We start from the raw sequence: 22,416 nt of genomic DNA on the forward strand, positions 1-22,416 counted from the left end.
TGTTTGTATCCCTTACTGGTCACCTACACATTGTGAGAGTACCTTGTATTGCTTTTTATGTTATCTTATTTATTTTATGTTGTATTTAAAACTGTTAAAGGTTATTTTTATCCTTTGGACTTTCCTTTTTGGGTTTATCAGACTACTGGAAATTAGGAGGACATGTTTTGCCAACATGAAGTTACTCATTTTGAGTCGATCAGCCTGGAAATATTCTCAGAATTTGAGTGATTTCACAAGGAATTTCCCCACTTACTGTATGGTTTGACAGTCCTGCACCTGACAGGCCAGTAGGCCTACAAGATTCACTGTCAACATGTGATTTAGAGAAAGAGAAAGAGCTAGCATTCAGTGTGGACTCTGATTTCATTGACGGTCACCTGACAACCAGCATAGCAACGAGCAAAGTCCGCCACGCATGAACTAAAGCTAATTTAATGGTAATTTAATACCATCAGCAAGATCCTAAGCACAAACATGGGTGGGTCATCGCAAAGCTCCCACGCGTTACACGATAGCTTTAGTTCAAGCGTAACGGACTTTGCTCCTTGCTTGTTGCCCTTTTCTTGTCAGTGAAATTGTGGGTGTATGTGTGCGTGTGTGTACGTGCATGTGCTTGTATATGCATTTAAATGTTTATATATGAATTTTAGATAGATAAAGAAAGAGAGAGAGAGAAGGCTCCGAAAATTCCAGTCCAAGCCAGTCCACTTGATCTTTGGCTTAAACTTTGGTTTGATCTTCCAAGATGTATTAAAATTGCAATGCTAAGTTTGGCAAGCATAGAAATAGATATGCATCGCACATGACATTTCTATTTGAATCACAGCCAAAGCATTCAAAAATATAGATAATAAAGCATGCCTTGGCACTATGTAAGAGGGTCCACAAAGCTTGCATGTTGGTGAGATGTCACCACAAGAGGCCAGCCTTGTCCAGTGTTCCAGCACGGGTAACAGCAATTCCACTTTCCCCCTTTAGGGGTCAGAGCTGCTGCGTGTGAAGAGGCTAGACTGTCCCTGCGCTCGTGTGCTCTTTGTTCAGTCTGTTTCTTTGTCTGTTGCCATGCTTATCGGATGAAGTTGCGATGTGGCTTAATCTGTTAAATATCATCTAAGCTTTGATGTTTTGATGAACTGGTCCAAATGCAACTCTTAGCTCCAGCTCCCATGTCCTTCTTATAGCTTTATCTTGAACCTGATGTAGCCTACAACACTGAATGCTGTTTGGCCTCTCAAACCCAGGCAGACAAGGCACAGCGGTAGGCCTACAGCACTACAAATGAATGTGCTTAAATGAGCATCATCTCCCAAATGAAGGAAGGAAGGGACACAGCCCCATCATGGAACACCAGCGACAGGAAAACAAACGAAGATCACCGAGTCCGTCGGCCTGGTGACGAATGTTGAATGTCGGTAAAGGTCAGTCAAGCGGATGTGGGGCCGCTGACCCAGCAAACAGCACTGACCCAGATGACAGGACCTGACACTGAGGAACGGTGCCGAGTGCCCTCGCGCCACGGAGCGGGCCGGCCGGCTGGCTGGCTGATATGTTTGGCGGGTATAGGTCTATGTTAGGCAAACCCGATCCCTTGCACAAGCTGATCCTGGGTCAGGCGCCAAAGGCAGGGTCAGCCCCGTGTCTGCCTCCTGTAATTGATAGTTAATCAGTTGGTCTCGGTGCAACAGGCCTGGGCGCTTTACAAACAAACTCCTGTTGTGAAACAGCAGTGTCTTCTCTAATTACACGCCCAAACATGCACGGAACCACTTTCCAGGAACCTGTCATGAGTACCTTACTGTGCTATTTCGGGAGAGGTGCAGCTGGAAGAGAGGGGAAAAAAGGCAACTTCTTGACTGAAAAGACAAGACTAGAGGAGGAGGAATATAATTTAGAATATAAAATGGTTTGGCTAGAAAACACAGCCTTTTAATATTTGTGACTGGATGCTGAAGCAGAATGAGATGAAAATACACATCCATACTGTGGGCTTGAGGTGGGAGAGACCTTATAAATTGCTTACCATTTCCAATCTCATTAACTGACAAAAGCAGTCACCAGTCATTAAGTCACAATCTTGTGGAATTGCACTCATTCACTCTTGAAGATAGTGTGTGTGTTTATATTGAGAAAGAGGATAATTTACTTGAATCCATTCATTAAAAAAAAAATCTAGTTTTACAACCAAGGCATCCAACTCTGCCAGCCAAAGGGAAGTCACTCTGGTGGTAGAAGGGAAAGTGGCCAGGTCGTGCCCATGCTCCTGCCAGCCTGCCAGCCTGCCTCCTGCTGAAGCACGTGTGAGACAGTGGCTGTCTGGCGAGGGCTGTGGCCCCCGTTCGCCGGTCTTGTTGGAAACCACACTGCGGTTCGGTAGCAGGGAGGGCGGCGGCAGCGCCCGGGCCCACGGCAGGAGAGAGTGAGTGTAGATCACAGCTCCTTCAGGTCGGGCTGGAGCCAGCCAGTCATGAGCACTGGAGTGGAGCTGGAGCTGTGAGCTGCTGCCAGGCAAGAGAGTGCTAAAGAGGTAGTGCTCACTTAAATGTGGTCTTTGAGCTGTGAATGACTGTTGTAAACTAGCCGTAAACTAGGACGGTTGTAAACTAGCTGTAAACTATGGCGGTTGTAAAATAGCTGTAAACTAGGACTGTGATATCGCTGTACCTATCACAGTCAATGCTGGTGTTACTATTGACAAAATAACCATTTTTATGGCACTTTATGGGTTGGAAATGACTACAGTTTCGAAATCATCCTGAACCTTACAAGGCCGATGCTGCTGTAGAGTCGATCATTTGGGACAACATCATGAAATGGCCGCCCACCTCTGTTTGAATTTTTCAAAAGTGTACATTGGGGTGGAGCTAGGCTCAGAGCAGAGGGTGAAATGACCCTTTAATTACAAAGGGTCGATAAAGTCTTTTACAGTAAGATGGAATTAATTACGGGGAGAGGTTATTAGCTTTGGTGGATGCCTTATTTTGAAGCAGCGTGTATGACCCAGAGAGAGGGTGTAATTGTGTATTTGTGCTTGAGTGTATGTGTGTGTGTGTGTGTGTGTGTGTGTGTGTGTGTGTGTGTGTGTGTGTGTGAGAGAGAGAGAGAGAGACCTCAGTGATCCCTCTTAAGTGAAAACACGCCTCCATTGACACGCTCGCCCCTGGCACATGTGCCCCTCCAAACACACTCTCCTCCTTCACGTGGCACCGCTCTCTCCCCGGCTGCACATTGACCTGATAACCCAACGTAGGCCTGTCACTGGGTTTTAAAAGGCTGCGCAATCCAATGAATGCTAGACCATAGCAAGGCAAAGCAAGGCAAAGCCAGGCGCGGCAAGACTAAACCAGTGTACCTCATATGTTTACACCTATGTTAGTTTCAAATGCAAATGGCATTGAAATAAAGTGTTTGCGAATACGGTTTGTTGTTAAATGTGTCCTAATATCCCTCCAGTTATTCGTAAGCTATGTGGCAACTCTTTCAAGTGGATAAGACAATCCAAGTCTCTTTATTGCTTATTGTGTGTGGTTAGGTCCCTAAGTGCCTTTAAAAATGAGTTCATGTTAATGTGTCTGTCTTGAGTGTCCTTACTTTGGGCCACGGCTCTCCAAGCTCCTCTAAAACGTCGGATTTCTGTGGTCAGGGTGGAAATAGGCCATAATGCGTACGCTGTAAATGTGGTTTGAGACCGAGTCAGAAAGTTGGAAAAACAAACGCAATGCACATCTGTTGATGAACCTAATGCAGATCAGTAATGAATAATACTCTACGGATAAAACATTCAAAGGAAACCACAACTCACAATTTGTTGGTCAGGGGAGTAAAAAAACAATATTGTTATTTATGATTGAAACCAACTTTCTATTGCTTTCTTGTTTTCCATTTAATCTAATTTTCCAAAGTGCTCAACTCAAGTCAACCTTAACCTCTGGTGAGTAAGCAACTTCCCTCTGTGCCGTGGAGTCTAGTTTGGAGTGAATAGGGTTGAAATGGGATCGAGCCACTGTGGGGACTTGTCCTGAAGTGTCCTGTGTGAGGCTTGGGCTGTTTTCCATAACTAGCCCATCAGGCGAGGAGTCGCTCCGGTAACACACACACTCTTAAGCTACACACACACAAACACACTCTTTAGCTAGACACACACAAACACACTCTTTAGCTACCCACACACAAACACACTTCTAAGCTTCACACACACGCACACACACACACACACACACACGCACACACGCACACACACACACGCACACACGCACACGCACACGCACACGCACACGCACACACACGCACACACACACACACACACACACACGCACACACACACACGCACACGCACACACACACACATACACAATCTTTAGCAGGAGCACATGTAAGGTGCCCCGCAAACGGACTCTACTGCTAGGAGCCCAGGGGCTGAGATTAGAGGGAGGGAGGGTGTTGTTCTTAGAAGGTGGAGGGGTGGTCAGGGTGGAGAGCTGGAGGGGAGGAGGGGTAGAGTTCCAGTTGACTGCCATTGCTCCTGTAAAGGAAAGTTTCCTTTTCCCTGTTGGCTCGAGGTGTTATGATGTTGTTGTTGTTTATTATTATTATCATGACGTTAGGGTTGTTTGTTTTGTTTGTTCGCAGTCAGCGGAGAACAAATTGGCCCTTTTTTGTGACTGATTGCATCAAGGATTCGGGGCGACATTGCCGGGCAAATGAGGACAAGGGCCCTATGAGCAGCACACTGACAAACCTCAAACAAACCGCCCATTGGCCATTGTGTGTGTGTGTGTGTGTGTGTGTGTGTGTGTGTGTGTGTGTGGGGGGGGGGGAATGTTTGTGTGTGTGTGTGTGTGTGAATGTGAAGAGTTTTTTGTCCGGCAGAAACAGCTGCTACAGTGGATTGTGCAGCGCCCTAAAAGGTCTGCCATTCATTCAGTGCTGATTCTAAACCAGTGGCATGTCTGTGGTGTATTCTGGTGGATGTGTGGGTGTGGGTCAAGAGGAAAACATTCTCCCACTTGGGCACATTGGAGACGGTTGTTTTTGATCAGTGTTCAGATACGCTAACTGCACTCTGCTTTAGTATTGAGGGCTGTGTAGAGTGTGTTTGTCTGTATATCTCAGTGTTTGTGTGTGTGTGTGTAGTGTGTGTGTGTTTGAGACTGTGTGTGTGTGTGTGTGTGTGTGTTTGTGTGCGGTGTGTGAGTGTAGAGTGTCACAGATTGTTGACGGCAGGTAACTGTAGCCCCGGGGGAACAGATGGAGGGGGCTAGCTAATGCTAATCTGGGAGTGGTAATCGGGTTAATGGGCCGTTGGCCATGCTGAGTTGCTGCCAGCACATGGGAGACACACACACACACACACACACACACACACACACACACACACACACACAACCTCACACTACTTTTTCATGAGGTAATATGTCATACGTGTGATCCCCTGAGGCTCCAAGGGGAGTTTCGAGGTACTCACTGAACCACACATCTTTTGTGACGCGAAAACAAAAAACAACAACATTAATAGCCCCACTGAGCACAGACAAAGTCTTTAAGATGGGAAGACTACCCTCTATATTATTATTATTATTATTATTATTATTATTATTATTTTTATTATTAATATCAATATTATGAAAGTTGTAAAGGAGGCTTTTTTAATTCAGGCTAAAAGAGGATGCCAGTTTCCCTCCAAGGACTCGTTCCACCTGTTCTCTTTTAAGAAAGTGCTGCACAAGGAGAGAGGAGCAGCTGGTGGCTGAGTATTTTTATTTGTACATTCACCCCTCATCTCTCTCTCTCTCTCCCTCTCTCTCTCTCTCTCTCTCTCATCTCTCTCTTTCTCGCCCACCCCTTCTTTTTCTCTTCCCTTAATACACACACGCATGCACATGTTTGCATACACACACTCCAAAAGTCACATATACAGTACCACTCATGCCAGCACACAAATGTGCTCAGGTAGGCACACAAAACTCACGCATGTGTGCCCACACACTCACACTCACACGCACACGCACATGCACATGCACATGCACATGCACACGCACACGCACACGCACACGCACATGCACACTCACACACTCACTCACTCACACACACTCACACACACACACACACACACACACACACTCACACGCACACGCACACTCACACTCACACTCACACACACACACACACACACACACACACACACAGACACACTCACGCAAACACGCACACACGCACACACGCACACACGCACACAATCACACACACACAATCACACGCACTCACACACACACTCTCACACACACACACACATAATGTAAGAGCGCTGGAGGCCTATTGCATTGCGTAACCGGGTGCTGACTCATAACAGCGTTGGTCCTCCAGTGGCCTACTTCATATTCACATCTGACAGATGAGCAGATGAAGCTTCCTAAGCCTGCGTGTGGCCTACTTTATTTATTTTTACTCCCCTCGCCTGCCACGCCATTGGCCCAAATCACACCGCACGGATCCCATTTGAGTGGCGCTCTGGATGGACGGGTCTACAACCGGCTGTTTTCGTCACGTAACACCTGGGACATTTTGATCCCGGCGCATGTGATGTTATTCATAACAACTCCTGTTGGGGATAAAATCCTGACCCTGTTTTGACGTAATGTGGAATAAAAGATGCCCCGGGGTGGAGAGATGCCAAGTGCTTCAAGTGTTGCTGCATTACAAGTGCAAGAGATAAGGGAGAGCTGTCATCGATTAGAATCAAACTGCCCTGCTTATGTAATCGTGCAGTTCATGGCCTACAGAGGAGTGTGTGTGTGTTTGTGAGTGTATGTGTGTGTGCAGGTGTGCGTGTGTGGTGCACTGGGTCGGTGTGCTGTCATGGGTTCAGAATCAGCCTTTTAGTTTAGTCAAACTAGCGCCTCCACATCTAACTGCCACAGTAACTGCCACACTACAATGTAAGGTCATGTGGTTGTACTGCAACAGTCATGTAACGTGTAACTGTAATGACACAGTTAGTGATGAATACACCCATGACGAAATAAAATGTATTTGAAGGTGGTAACGGTGGCTGTGTGGCGCTGTGAAGCCGGTGTCTTAGGTCAGTGTGGCCAGTGTTTGTTGGGCAGGTCTGAGATGTGACCGTTAGCCACTTGTGGTATGTGAAGGCATCACAAGCTCCTCAGCTTACATTACTGGTCAACAGACTGTGTGTTGAAATCCAATGAATGGGAAACACATTCCGTTGGCCACACATAGCTCCTCTCCTCCCCCCACGCCCAAAGCCTTCTCCCTCCTGGAAGAACACCGCCAACCCCCACATAACCCCCCACCCCCACCACTCCTTGTTTTTGCCCCACATCTCATCATTCACCAGGTCCACATTCCTCAGACGCATCAGGCAGTCATGCTCTGAGTAAGATGCACAATAAATGGGGCAACAGCCTGACTGGAAACATTCCCCTGTTGAGCTTAAAGCTTTTCCAAACTTGGAGAATGGCTTTATATGGAATTCCCTCTCCCGGGCATGGCTAGACCTCTTAAACATGAGGAAAGGGGTTGGGAGTGGGAGTGGGGCATGGGGGACTGAGTCTGCTCTCTGGGCAAACAAACTGCCAAGAGCGCACTACCTCTGTCAAACAGTGATGGAACCTTTACAGTTCCAGCCCACAGGTTTGATATATGAGAAGGGTGTTATGGAGGGTCTGGACTGGACTGGTTTGCCAAGACTGAAAGAGAGAGAGAGAGGGAGGGAGAGAGAAAGGGAGAAAGACAAAGAGAGCAAGTATGAAAAAAGAAAGAAAGAAAGAGGAAGAAAGAGGTTATGAAATGTTTTGAGGAGAGAGAGAAAAAGAGAGAGTTAGATTGAGAGAGCGAGAGAGAGAGAGAGAGAGAGAGAGAGAGAGAGAGAGAGAGCAGGCTCTTTGACTGCTGACAGACACAGAATTGTGTGGGTGTCTAGGGTGAGGCAAGGGGTTGGGCTGACCTACATTCTGCCATGCCCTGCCTCTGAGCCACCCCCCCCCCACCCCCCACCCCACCCCCTACAACTTACAAATCACACTCATTCCCTCAGGTTCAGCCCATAATATTAACAAGCCTCAGGCGCTGGAACGCCATTTTACCTTCTGCATCTTTGTCTCTGTCTCTCTGGTGTTCTCCGTAGGCAGTGGCGGTGGGAGTTTGAGAGCCTGATGGTCTGGAGCTGCCGGTGGCACTCTCTCTCATGGGAGATGCCAGGCAGGCTGCATACTTCTGGGCTGATCTCACTGGGAGCTGTGGTCTGGTGTGGTTTGGTCTGAGCAGCAGGGCGTTACTCAGACATGACTTCTGCCCCTGAAGCACAACCCTGTCCCCCTGCTGTTCATGGCCACCTCGCTTTGCCTGTGTCCTCAATATCTGTTCTTTTTCTCCCTTTTTGCTATCTCTTTGTCCCCTCCCGCCAATACACACACACACACACACACACACCTTCACACACACACACACACACACACACATACATACACACACACACACACACGCACACCCAGTACCCTCTGTCTCAGATTGACCTAATTTAGTGAGTGCGAGGGGCCAAGGCTGCGGATGACCCAGTCAGTAGAGCGGGACAGCTCCAGTTCAGTGCTGCCTCCTCAGGCCAGCAGTCAGGCCAGGCAGGACACAACCTGCAGCACAGAAAAGCAAACCTGATGTCTGTACAACCACTGCTTGTCCAATATCGGATTTCCAGACACAGTACATTAAAGATCTGATTATGGGTGTGTATACGATATATAATGTCTCTGTGTGTGTGGGTGTGTGTGTGTGTGTGTGTGTGTGTGTATGTGAGAGTGAGTGTGTGTGTGTGTGTGTGTGTGTGTGTGTGTGTGTGTGTGTGTGTGTGTGTGTGTGTGTGTGTGTGTGTGTGTGCATGTGTGTGTAAGTGAGCAAGAATGCAGGCAGCCGTTTTCTCCTTCACATTTCTGTGTCCTCTGGGTGTGCTCAGATTCAACATCAGTTTTACTCCTCCAGTGCGTATGCACCACACACTTGCATTCAGACAGAAAGTTTTCGCTCACATTGGACCACTTGATTCATTTAACATTTGTTGTCATATGCCAATGGAATGTTGAGGTTATTATTAGTAATTAGTGCATAAGAAAGCAAATGGTAGTTAGCAAATCTACATGAATTATTTTGAGTTTTTTTTTTATAATTGAAAATCAGCAGCAATGCAGCCTTTATATCTGAAAGCTGTACTTTCTATAACTTGGCCAGACACCTTTTTAGTTACATCCTTATTTTAAGTTGTGGCAATAACCACAAGTGAGTGAATTTTCTACACTTATATAAGAACTCGGCTTGAGTTATGAGTGAGTGAGTCTTCTACCCTTACATAATAACTCTGCTTGAATGGTGAGTGAGTGAGTCTTCTACCCTTACATAATAACTCTGCTCTAACCCCCCCCTGTCTGTTCCTCTGCATGGGAAGGGTTTTATATGTGGGTCACTTTACACACGCCATTCAGGGTTGGTACTTTAGTGTCCGTTGAAAAAAATTTGCATTAGGATTTGAATTACTTTAGAAGCTTACAAAGGAATCTACCTTTTCACTTGAAAACCTGGTCTTAGTTTTTTGCTTTGCTAAGGGCGTTAATAACTTAATGGGGTCGGTTACCTCATCTCTGTTACAAGACCTCAAAAGTGTTTCTGAATGTTCTGTCCTCTTGACCGTCTCTCTCAGTAATATATCAACAGGCTTATCTGCATTATTGAGATCAACTTCTCTTTTCCAGACGCTTAGGGGTATTACTATGGTGTGTTTTGTGATAAACTGTGACTCAAGGAGTTACCTCAGTTTTTGGAGTGCAGCCTTCCATTGTGTATGTGAAACCAACACCGTGGACAAGGGAACAGTACATCTAGAACATGGCGAACAAGCTGGACTTTTTGGAAAGGAGAAAGGCATACAAGACAGGGCTCCGACTGTTCAGATTGGTATTAATGTCCCTCTCATTCCAAACTCCTCCTGCATAACACATAAACTCACCCTGTTATGACAGTCTCCATCTCTCTCTCTCTCTCTCTCTCTCACTCACTAACTCACTCACAATCACACACACACACACACACACACACACACACACACTTTACTGTCTCGCATCTGCTCCCTCCCGGTTTGCTGGCTCCCTCTCTGACCTACATTCACAGCAGCATGGTTACATAACCCAGGCAGTGTGTTGTTGATCAGGAAGCCTGGTGCTGGGGCTGCTTTGAGCGCTGGCTGCCATCTCGTCTCAACAGCCCCTCTGTATTACTGTGAGCCCCTCACGAATAACACCAGGCAATGCGGCTGGCCCCGGCCACAGCTTAGTGATCACAGACAGGAGCCGGTCGCACACACACACACACACACACACACACACACACACACACACACAAACACACACACACACACACACGGGGACACACAGAGCCGGTCCCGAGGTCAAGGCTAACAAGCCTGTTTGGAAAGCAAATGGAGAGACATGAAAGCATGTTGTTGGCTTTAATCAGTGGGATGGAAACAGAAGTGCAGTGAATTGGCGTTGTGTTTGTTTTTGTGGAGTTTGAAACATAACGTCTGTAAGACGAAAGCCCACAGTCAGGGTAGAATGAGCAAGGCAGCCTGTTTTTCTGCCTGTGCAGATTGTGTATCTTGTTTGTGTTACATCACTGGCAGCACTGGGACGTAAACACTGAGGATGGGGTGACTTCCAAGGAATGCAGGAAACATCAGTTATAAAAGCAGGGTTCTCCACCAATGGGCAGGTTTGGAAGAGGAAAACTTGTAGGTGTGGTTGCTTTGACCACAACAGACCCCCTTTTTCCCCCACAATAAAGGTATATATAATATTACATATTGTATTATTCTATAATCTTATTATATTATTATAATAATATAGTATTATATAAATGTACTGGAATGTATTTAAGTCTCTTCTTGTACCTCTCACATTACGTAGACTCTCTCTCAGGCTGCAGGATGGATGGCAGGCTAACCTGAGCGTGACTACAGCAGCATATGCCTGCGTTTTTCTGCAGTGGCAGATTTGTGACGCACATACCCCCTCCACCCCTCCCTTCTCCTCTACCCCTCACTCTCATCCTCTCCTCCCCTCTGCACTGACCTACTTTTCCCCTGACCTGCTTTTGCAAGCTTCTGTATGATCCAAACGGATGGACAAAGTATGAAAAGGAGAGGGAGAGAGGAAGAGAGAGAGAGAGAGAGGTGCGGGGGAGAGAGAGAGAGCAGTGAAGCTTAGGAAGCACTGCGGCTGTCACTGAATCTCACCTTGCCATTGTTCTGGGTGCCACGGCAACTGGCACTGCAGCCATAGCCACACTTCACATGCTAACATGCGCCGTTTTCTTCCTGCTACAGGCGGTGGCAACAACAGGCAGCTCTTTGTTCCCGTTCTCACATGCTGCTCAGAGAGAATAGCTGCGCCACTGACAATGAAAACATGCTGACATGACTGACGTGAACTGATCTCAGTTCAAGTAGCCTTTTATCATTTAATCAATCCTACTTAAAGGAATAATTGTGAAGTCTGTGCTTCAACAGAAACACACTGTGAAATATCGTGCACACTGTAGCATAAAAATGAAAAAACTAAAGTGACATAAGAGCCCTCCCTCGCTCAGGTGTTGCGTATCTAGTGTCTAAGTTACACTTTCAAAAGAGGTAAATGTGGTTAATAATTAATCTAAACCGAAATAACATGACCCCCGTTCTCTCTGCACACGATGTAACCTTTGTTTCTATTTCCCCCTCGTTTAGTCAGAGGTGGTTATGTAATATGGCCACTGCACTGTGGCATGATTCGTTTGGGAATCCAAAGCCTTGTGAAATGTATTTGGCATATTTTTAAATGTTTCCCGTTTCCCCCCTCACTCACTGCCTGTGGTAGGCTATTTATTACACCGACGTGTTCACAAGCTTACGTGCCGGATCACCCCGTCCTCTCTGACAGGCCTGTGATTTAATTACGAGGGAGGTGTTGTTCCCGTACACCATGTTTTAAGATTTCCCCTGCACATCCGAATAGTTCTAGTACACAGCGTCTCGTAACGGCGAACATCTCAAAAAACATTGGTTCTGTTTTGGCTGCCGGCCCACTCGAGATTAGAATCAAAAAAGTGAAGTGAGTGTTCAGAGTATGTATGCCCTCATTCATGCTCCGGGGCTATTTGTCTGATGTGGGTAAGTAGGGCAGTGTTATGTCAGGGACGGAAGACACCGGAGCCCTGCTGGGATACTGTGTACCCATGTGTCATTCTGATGGTCCTCACATTTCAATTAATCCTGCATGCCAGGAGATGCCGGCAGGGCTCGGCTATTATGGGGCCATGGGGAGGAAACTCTTTTGAGTGCACTGAGTGACTCCTGAACCTGCATGGCTATCGCTAATGTTTAAGTTGGAGTGTTCCTTATTTAGTCCTGCTTGAGGAGTTGCAGTGCAGTGCAGTGAGTTTTTGTCACGTAACACGTTACATCACAGGGATGAGTATGAAAGAAATCCATGTCACAGTGATTAGAGAAATTCAGTATTTTATTTTTCATTTTCTTTTTTTGTTGTCACCCATCTTTCATTTTCAACTTTTCCTTTTTTCTTGAAACTCGGCAAACACACATTACATCGGAGTACACTGGTGTACATTGGGGGGTGTACATACATAAAGAATCACATTCTAGAGATAGGTGGAGGATAAAGACAAAGAGACAGACAAGACATTAACAAAAATAATAATGGTGTAATATGAAATATAAAATAATAATAATAATAACAATAGAATAAAATAAACCTTATAACATCATCCAAGAGAGAAAACTTTACATTTATACACAATGGCCAGTGGCAGGCACCTGAAAGCGAAACATTTAAACACAGATTGTACAAACCGAATTATACAGTGCAGGATTAGCATTTTAGCATCCCGATGTGACAAAAACTACAGTGGGGCTAGGGTGCTACGCAGAGGTGTCAGATGTCCACCAGACAGAGAGGCACCTTTTGAGAATTAAAAGAGTAAGTGACCCAATGGTCAATAATGGCAAACACCAGATAACATACATATGTACGAATATGTGACCTTGGTATTACAAAACAGCCATAGAATAAATCAGGACCAATCAAATTTTGGTGGTCATGGACAGTCAAACTCCATGCCATGTGTGAGACACTAAGACACTTGAGAACCCTCTGCCCCTCCAGCACTCTGCTCTACTGAGGTAGTATCAAGGTTTTCGGAAACCTGATCTCAAAATGATATGTTTTGACACAGGCCATATTTCGGTGTCTGCAGCCATATCCAAACTGTGAAGAATCACCCGTGAATCAGTGTCAAGTGTGTCTTCACACCTTCACTTGGAAGAAGATTGGCAGACGTTCATGTTTTTAATTTGTGTACTTATTCATATACATATGCTTCTCTTTGTCAATGGTGACTAAGCAAATTCAAATCTGCGTCTGGAGCAGTTGACATCTAATCAGTTTGGTTTGTCCTATATGGCCAGACAATGGAGAACATGGACACATTCTAATACCTTGTAAAAACCTGTGTGTATTTGTTGAAAAAATGAACTTAAAAAAAATAAACTGGAAGCATTAAATTGAACATTAAACAGGTTAGGACTATACAAGAATTCCAGCACAGACAAAATGGACAACCTTTTAATCTCTGCTCCCTTTCTGCTTTTCCTTTGTTTCTTATTTTTTGGTAATTTTTGTTTTTTTTCATAAAATATATTTAAATATTTGAAAATTTATATGTCACAGTAATATACAATCCAAGTGCTTGTAAAATGTCCAAAGGGATGGGGGTTGAGGGGAAAGTGAAACAGAAATGGAAGAGATGTTTTTTCTGAAGAAGGGAACTCGTTGTCAGAGACTTGGCCCCCAAAGATGCTCATTGAGAAATGTTAGGTGCCTATCTGTTGAGACAGTTGCCACCACAGCAGTTTTAGAGTTCATCCGAGATTCTAAAGTCCTGCAGGTCACAGGTCATCGCTGCAGACTACGAGTTGATTCGTCCTTTTTAGCTTTGAGCTTTCGACACAATGAATCTCAGATTGAACTGAAAGAGTTCCTCTCCCCTTAACGAGTATACCTTGTCTGACCCAATAAGTGCTATTGAACTTCTCTGTGAGAAAGAGAGAACCATAGGGTCTGGACCAAACGTGAAGCAGTGTACCAGACACAAAACCACATCCAAAGTCACAAACCAGGAACTATTCAATAATGTCTACCCTCTGCTATGGGAGGATGAGTGATGGACTATTATACATTGGTTATGTGTGTGGACTGGTTGAGACTCCTGTCTATAGTAGCAGGAAGCTACCATTGACAGTCCAAAAGTTCTCCTCTTTTACTCATGCCTCTTGTTCTTTCCTCCTCGTCCACCTGAGGTCTTCCTCCCACTGTCCATCCCTCTCTCCTCTGCTTCTTGAGCGGGAGATGTCCCTATGCTCGCCCTCTCTAGAGACCCCATTTCTGTCTCGCTGCTGCTGCTGGTGGCTGGGCCTTGCTGTTGGCTGAGTTGGGCGAGGGCCAGATATGGGTGCTGGGGCAGGGCAGGGCTTGGTGACGAAGCTGTGGTGTGGGTGGGATGAGCGCCGGACAAGAAGTCCACTTGAGCTGGTGCACCACCATTGGACAACGCTCTGTACTTGAGTCGCAGCTTGTGAGGCAGAGACTGAATCTCCCAGTTTTGGCTCGCTGCTGTAGAGCCGGTGGGGGAGAGTGTAGACTGGTGGGCTGTCGTCAGGCACTGATAACCATCAGAGGAGGATGAGGAAGGAGACTCGTCATCCGTGGAGCCTTCTCTGTCTGAGCTCCGTGGGTCTCCGTCACTGGAAGAAGTGTCTTTGCCTGAAGAGTTCTCAGGGTAGAATGCCTCGGTTCTTGGGCCCCCTTCGTACGTTAATACTGGTGGCTCTTCGTCCAGGTTATTGAGGTAGGATTGTTGGCAGTGGTAAAGGTGGGCCTTTCCCTCCTCACTGCTTGGGAGAAGGTTGGGGGCAAAGGTGTTTGGGTTGTGATCTTGGCTTTCATTCCCACACCGTCCTTGAGCACCACTCGCTTGCTGGTGATGTGCTTGTGGCCCCTGCTCTGCTATCCCGTCCATCTGGCCACTGCCGTACTCATAGGGTGGAGAGTCCAAAGTCTTTCTCGCCAGTTGTTTGGCCACCTCAGTAATGGTTTCCAAGCCCTCTGGATTGGCCCTAATCTGAGTCGTGTGGGGGCCACTGAGCTGTGGCTCTGGCTGCTGTTCCATCTCTTCAGCCCTCTGACCATCCGCGGAGTAGGAGCCACTGCTGGACCGGTATAGAATGACACTCCTCTGGGCCGTGGTGGACTGAGAAGTGAGGCTACCCATAGTGTCCTGTTGCTCCATTTCCTGAAGATGGTGATGGTGTAGGCTGTGATGGCCATTGAACATCCCGTTAATGACACTGGCCTCGAGTCTACTGATTTCCATGCCCGCGTTCTCGTGCTTGACCTCGTAGTCGACTGGCTCTGGGCTGTCGCGAGATGACCCATCGGACATGTCGGACAGGGAACCGCGTGGGGAGTACTTGAGGACTTGGCGATCCCCTCGGCTGGACTGCTCTGTTTCGGAGGAATCCGAGTTCATCATGACTTGTGAGGCACTGGAGTAGCCGCTGCTGGAGAAGTAGGGCTTGGTAGAAGGGGTGCTAGCGCCTGTGGATGTGCCGCCATTGGCTGCCGCCCCACTGCTCATCTGCTGGGTCTTCTCCATGTAGGAGGCGGTGCTGATGAGGCCGAAGCGCAGCTTCAGCTGCAGGAGCTCCGTCCTCAGGCGCACGTTTTCCTCGTTGAGGGCCATCACTCGGTTCTCCAGCACCATGTCGTTCAGACGCCGCTTCTCCCTGGAGCGTTTCGCCGCCTCGTTGTTCTTGCGCCGTTTCTCCCAGTAGGACGCGTCTTTCTTCTCATCGGAGATGAATTCACGCTTTCTCCGGCAGGACATGCTCATTTTGGATTTGGACATGCGCCGGCCCGGGGTGGTTTGGGATGATGTTTCACAATCACTGAAGTTTGAAGCCGTTTCCAAATCGGCATTAGGGTTAGAGACGAGAAGATTCAGGCTTTCCATTTTTGGCTTCTTTCAGGACAGGCCAGTTTGGTAGGTATTCTTTTCTTCAAGGTAGGATCACTCAATGACTTTTGAGGAGGTTCCTATGTTCCTCTGGGGAGGAACCTTGTTGATATAAGTGCTCCTTTTGGTTTCTTTGGTTTGGGTTTAGCTCCCAGATTCCTCAAGTGTCAAAATTGGACAAAAAGATGAGGAAGAGGTGGAATTCAACATAAACCTCCTTCATTTAACAAATCTTTAGAGTTCAAGTTTTGAAAACAAAGGTCTTCTCCCCTCAGGGTGAGCTGATGTGAATCCTCTTCCGTTTTCCCACCGCAGCACAACTGTGTCAAGTCAGTCTGCAGGAATTCCTAGACTCTTGCTGAAACAGGTTTTTGTTTGTTTGCCAATCTCCAGAGACGTGCAGTCAAGGCTGTGACCTAAGGCTTCAGGTGTCTTAAACAGGAAGTAGGTCACTGTGTCTGGATGAGGATTTTTCCACAGCTTAACAGTCTCCAAGGGCTACACCAGCTTCTCAATCACAGGGAATACGTCTGTGAAAACAAAAAAAGGAGAAATTTTTGTTATTATAAGAAATTATGCAGATGACTTAACACTCAACAAGGGCACCCACAGAAATTCACTAGTAGCAAGTATGAGTTACATGGTAAAACAAATACTGTAATGTAACCCTGTTGTTACAGTAGACAGTTAAAGTTATAATACCATAGAATCTGTCCCATGAGATACACTCTACGTCATCAATACTAAAACAGAACATAAATTGTTGTCTTATAATAAAAAAAAAATGCTTATACAATAAATAATCATGCTCTGACCTAAACTATGCAAAGGTAGTTCAGACAATTGGTTGTTTACGTAAGAGGAGTACTCAGTGTTTCACTTCTCATTCTGGCACAGGGGCTTATATGGAGGAATATAGGTCAACCACGTAAGCGAGGGAGAGCGCGCGAGGGAGTGCGAGAGGGAGGGTAGGGGAATGTGCTGTGCTGCACCACTCTTGTGTAAGACACTGCACTGTCACATAACCAGGAGCACCTGACCGCGCGCCGGAGCTGCAGAGTTTGAGGGAGAGGGACAGAACGGAGAATAGAGGACAGCAGGGCATCCCTGTGCTTCTGCCAATCTTAGTGCCACATACTCCAACATCATCTATTCCCCGCCACAAAAACTGAATACATCACATCACATTAAAGTATTGCCCACTTCAAATAGTGGTTTCTGTGTCGGGTAATAGCTCTTTCCACTCTGTTGTAATATATGGACTTTAATTTACACTGCCCTTTTGGATAGGAAGCAGGCTGGGCTGTCTCAGATTTTTTTCCTGTGTGATTTAAGTCCAAGTCCTCCTGAGCACTCTGCAGCTGAAGCCAAGTAGTCCATCTTGTTATGTCACAGAGGTCTTACACAACCACCTCTGTATCGGTATCTCGCATCTCCTTTCTATCTGGCAGAATCCATGGTTCAAACAAAACAACCCTGTTCACTCTTTATTTCATAATTTTTCTTTTCTATCATTTATTCTGTAATTACTGTACAAAGGATCATGTTTTGAAAGTTGAAACATGATTGTAATTCATGACTTACTGAACTGTGTAAACTTAACCAGATCTTACACAGGACTTGGTAATTATTATCGAAAACAATATACAGGAAATCCATATAAGTGAGTAAACTAAGACAACATTAATAGCATTTTGTGTGATTAAACAAAATCCCCCCTTCAAATCACTGGATGAGGGGGATTTTTCCCCTGTGAACAATACACACCTAGGACCTACGTCTACACAAAGGAAATGGTGTCTCCAGGACTATTTTCTAATGAAAATACAAAAGAATGCTGATGGGTCCAAAAATAAAGCATTTTTTTGCACTAACATGAAACAGTTACCTAGTTTAATTAACACTTAAACGAACAATTCCTTATCCATGACCACGTGCTCGAACCCTATGATTTTTTTCTCGCCATGAGTGTATGAGTGGGACAGAGAGTTACATAACCTCACAGACAGCCATGGTGCGTCCATGCTGCCTTTTAATTCAGCCTTTTCTAACTATAACAAAGCCATCCTTTCTGTGCCGATTGTGCTTCCACAGGACGGGGGGACTGGGAAGAATGGGTTTGATTCCCATGCTCTGAAAGCCTTTTAGTAACATAAGCAAGCATGGCAAAGAGCTTCCTGTCTCATTGCCAGTCTTCAAATCACAAATCCCTATTGAAGCTATTTTTGTTGTTTGTGCTTGTTTATTTTTACCAATCCACAATACAAGGGGACGGCTTTACACGCGCAGCACCAGAGACGTGGGAAACAAAGGGCTTTGCTTGACGCCACTTTCCACGGCGCCAAAGAAACAGAGCATGATAGAGAAAAGGAGGGAAAGAGAGAGAGAGAGAGAGAAAGTATGGTACTATGTCCCACTGACCCAGAAAATGGGATTGCACAGTAAACACTCTGCGCTGAAAAATAGGTCAGTGTGACTGCAACAGGGAGTAGGAGCGGGCAAGGTAGAGAGAGAATTAGTGTGCGCTCTAAAAATAGAGAGAGAGAGAGGGAGGGAGGGAGAGAGCAGTAGGGAGGGAGGATGTGCAAAAGACAGAGGGAGGGGGTTGGAGATGAGTGGAGGTTTTCAATTGGTGGAGAGGGGAGGAATTTTACCAGCACTGCAGTGCGAGAGAAAAAATAAATTCAAAGACGGAAAACGTCAGCGAGAGATATCGGATTATACAGGGCGGTGAATCATACCACCCATTTATCCCTGCTCACAAACAAAATGCTCTGTTTTATTTCAGCAGTATGCTGTGATAAATAAACGTAACGATAAGGACATGTGTTCAACAGTTAGTGTTGGTGTCCGTGAGGGTAGTGTGGAACTAGCTTACGTCACCTCATTGCCCAATTCAAGCACTGAGCCAGAGACACTGCAGTGACTAAGAGGCTACGGCACATTGTGTGTTACTGTGACCGGCCATGAGGCCAAGTTCACTGTTGTGTAACACCAAATGACTACAATTCACAGGCTTTAGACCTCAACATCTTTGGACCTCAACATCCTTTTAATCCAGATGACTCACTCCCTCACCCCTCGGTTATCTTGGGTCATTAGAAGCACATTGCCAAAATTCTGGTGCAATAGCTAACGTTTGGTTTAACCGAACACTTTGAACTTCCCAAAACAGTGCCTGATGGACAGATGTATTTTAGTATCTCTGGACTATCAGGTGACGCAGTCAATTGGAGCTGCAGACGTATGCTGTTTGTTCTATCTTCCCACAGTGTAATGCTTGGTCGGTGAAATGCAAGCCAGCCTCACCACGTGGCAATGCTGGACTCCTCTACTCCACAACCCCTTCATCTTCACAGAAAGAAGGGACCACAATTCAGGGAAACGGGGCTCGGTCGAGTGAAAGTAGCGCTCATTTCTATGTCAGTATACACAAACAGAAAGCATTGAACATGTGTTTGGCCAGTCACATGGCACGGACCGCAGGGTGTAACCTTTCTACGGGCCAAGTAAGGCCATATGTTTCCACAAAATTAATTTAGGCCTCGTCTCAGGTCAAACAAGGTTCAATTGTGTCTCTTATTACCAATGACGCTCATGCAAAGAAATGTGTCTGGAGTGAAACCTAATTGTCAACACATCCCCAAGCAACAATGCACACTACAACAAGGAGTCTATACTGTCAAACCTAATTCGACCATATTTATAAAATACAGTTCCAGACTAACATGACTGTATGACTTTGATTAAAGTGGCTCTGCTACATCCTCTGACTGGATGAAGTTAGTCAAAAAGCTTGTTCACATTCCTGGCATGCTTACGTTAGGAGTGGCAAGTTATTCTCAACTGGAGTTTGTTCACCTTAGCAAATACATACGAGGAACTCCGCGCACACAGTACTCTCCTTTACACTGCTATCTCAATTTCTTACTATGACGATGTGTCATGAGATCAAGGCATGAACTAAAAAGGGTTAGTAATCTTTGCTATAATATATTCAAGGGAGTGACAACTGTGTGTGAGATGCTTAAACTCTTGCCTAATACCTCATGGTGCTTATTAGTGATTTGACCTACATTTTCAGACAAGCAGAGCTTACTTCTTTCCCCCTCAGCACCCCCACCCCCCTAAGCTTACCCCCCTTCAGGCAAATAGCTGGAGTTGATTTTAGGTCTCAAATAGCTGCACGAATCATCTCCACAACAGTATTATGTTTATTATGCAACCCTTGGAAACATCTCAGCTAATACTATCAACTTGAAAACGGCATAACACTTTAAAACTCTTATTCCACTTCCCATTTGACGTTAAATATTTTTGTGCAGACAATGAATTAATTAGTCACATGAAGGCTACTTGCTCTCATAACTATGAGGAATAGTATTTAAATGTTGCTTACTTTGCTTGGAAATTGCATTCCCAAATCTAAATATTCAGAATATTATCTTCTTCACATTTCCGTCACTATTTAATTATGTATTTAACTATTTAATATGTATTTCAACATATTCATCTCTTTATAGATTTTATCTTTGAAGAGCAAAGGGCTGTCTAAATTAAGCCAAACATAGCCTTGCTTAAAGCCATAGGACACTCCAGATCCTCTTATATCCGTTCTATGATTTCATAGAATTCCGTGTACTGAACTTGTGTTCTTCGATTCCCCTTCACTCCGCTCTGTGTTCAAACGCAGACCCATAGTGACTCACCACCTACCGCACCCAAGTTTTCTATGCCCCACGTGAAAAGATGTAAAATAGAGAATGTAAAATTTTGAACTTTGATGGTGAATGGCTCTGAAACCTCACCACGTTTATGGGGACAAAGAAAAGAATCATTGACGCAGAAGGTCAGTTGAGTGTTTTTTTTTGCCAGATACAGTTTGTCAAATGCAAAAAAAAAATTACAACGGAGCTTCAACAACAACAGTTTTATATAAAACTTTAAATATAACTAATGTGTGGTGGAGACAACATGGTAAAGTGCAAATCAAAGGGAGGCATGCTGTTACAGAAGGTTTCCTAACCACTGTAGTTAACGTCTACAAAAAAGGGCTACACGTGACAAGCCGGACAAGTGTCTCAAGGAAACCCATGGAATTTGTCCAGTTGTTTGACTTGCAACATAACACAAAACTCACTGCCTTCAGGGTTGGTCATGCTCCCGCAATGTCCCATAGTAAACGTTTTTTAATGCAAAACTTCTCAAAGACTGTAAGGTTGTTGGCAACAATTGGTACACGTACCCTTGATAATATTATATACAAAGTTGTAATTAGTCTTGCAGTACTGTGATTATTCAAAACTAGGTTACATACGTTTTACAAAGGTTATAAGCCTGAAGCAATTAAGTAACTTAATATGGGTCAATAGACTATCAGACATGAGGTGGACTACTAATGCAATTGGAGATGTTCAAAGAACAGGTTCCTTTCCAAATATGGACTTAACTTCATCCCACGACCATCAACCGTCAGGGGACCCCAACCCCCCAAAACGTTTTAGATTTCGTAAGGAATTCTACCACCACCCGCCGGAAAACGCGGCTGAAATGTGGGGGGAAAATGCCTCGCCTTGACAATGTGTGTACAGCGATTTGCCAAGATTCAACATCACTCAATGAATCACGGTGTAACTACATATCAGCAAACCAACAAGCAACGACTATAGTACACATTTTCCATAATTTTGTTAGTGTGTATGAGAAACGCGTATGCTGACATAAGACAGGCTACACACAATTATCCTGTCTGAGGTCAGTTGCCAAATGAACAATAACCTAGACACGCATGTCTGTGTACGCCGCAAGGTGATGCGATTTTTCACCTAATAGGCATTATAGCTGGCAGAAAGGATCAGATACTGCAAGCACAATGGATCGTAATTTCGTCAATAATGTAAATACTAACCTGGACGTATATAGCAGATTCCAAAGAAAATCCTCCAAGAAGATTTGTTTCAAGAGTTTAAATTCGTATTTCCTCCGATCTCATTCGGCTTCTCTGGTCAGGTTTGGCTGGAAATGTTTCACGCTGCCGTGTTCGTCTCTCACCGGTTCAGTCAATGATGCTGGCTGTAGCGCTAGTCGTGTCTCCCACTTTTGGTTTGAGTCCTCGTGTTATGTCGGAGACTTGCTCCCGTTTCCTACCCTCTATCTCTCGGTCGTTGAATGTGTGTTAGTAGGTCAGTAGTTGCATAACAGAGAGCTTTAGGTGCCTCGTCACGGTTTTGTTCTCTCTCCGCGCGCTCTCAGTTTGCCCCCACCGTTCGTCTTCTTACCCCTCCCTGCTGA

General features: G+C 45.4%; 1 protein-coding gene across 1 annotated transcript; it reads right to left on the minus strand.

Annotated features, from left to right (window-relative positions):
* Positions 1 to 12,627: 12,627 nt before the first annotated feature.
* On the minus strand, positions 12,628 to 22,268 carry nfil3-5 (nuclear factor, interleukin 3 regulated, member 5). Its single transcript, XM_080848505.1, has 2 exons — positions 22,034 to 22,268; positions 12,628 to 16,655 (listed from the first exon to the last, which is right to left on the minus strand). The coding sequence occupies exon 2, from the start codon at positions 16,120 to 16,122 to the stop codon at positions 14,371 to 14,373; it is 1,752 nt and encodes a 583-aa protein (XP_080704631.1). The 5' UTR covers positions 16,123 to 16,655; positions 22,034 to 22,268; the 3' UTR covers positions 12,628 to 14,370.
* Between the last annotated feature and the right edge of the window lie 148 nt (positions 22,269 to 22,416).

The sequence above is a fragment of the Sprattus sprattus genome (genome assembly GCF_963457725.1).
Source record: "Sprattus sprattus genome assembly, chromosome: 1".
NCBI classification, from domain to species: Eukaryota; Metazoa; Chordata; class Actinopteri; order Clupeiformes; family Clupeidae; genus Sprattus; species Sprattus sprattus.

Coding starts and splice junctions, on each gene's coding strand:
- nfil3-5 (XM_080848505.1), bottom strand. CDS start 16,122: ATGGAAAGCCTGAATCTTCTCGTCTCTAACCCTAATGCCGATTTGGAA.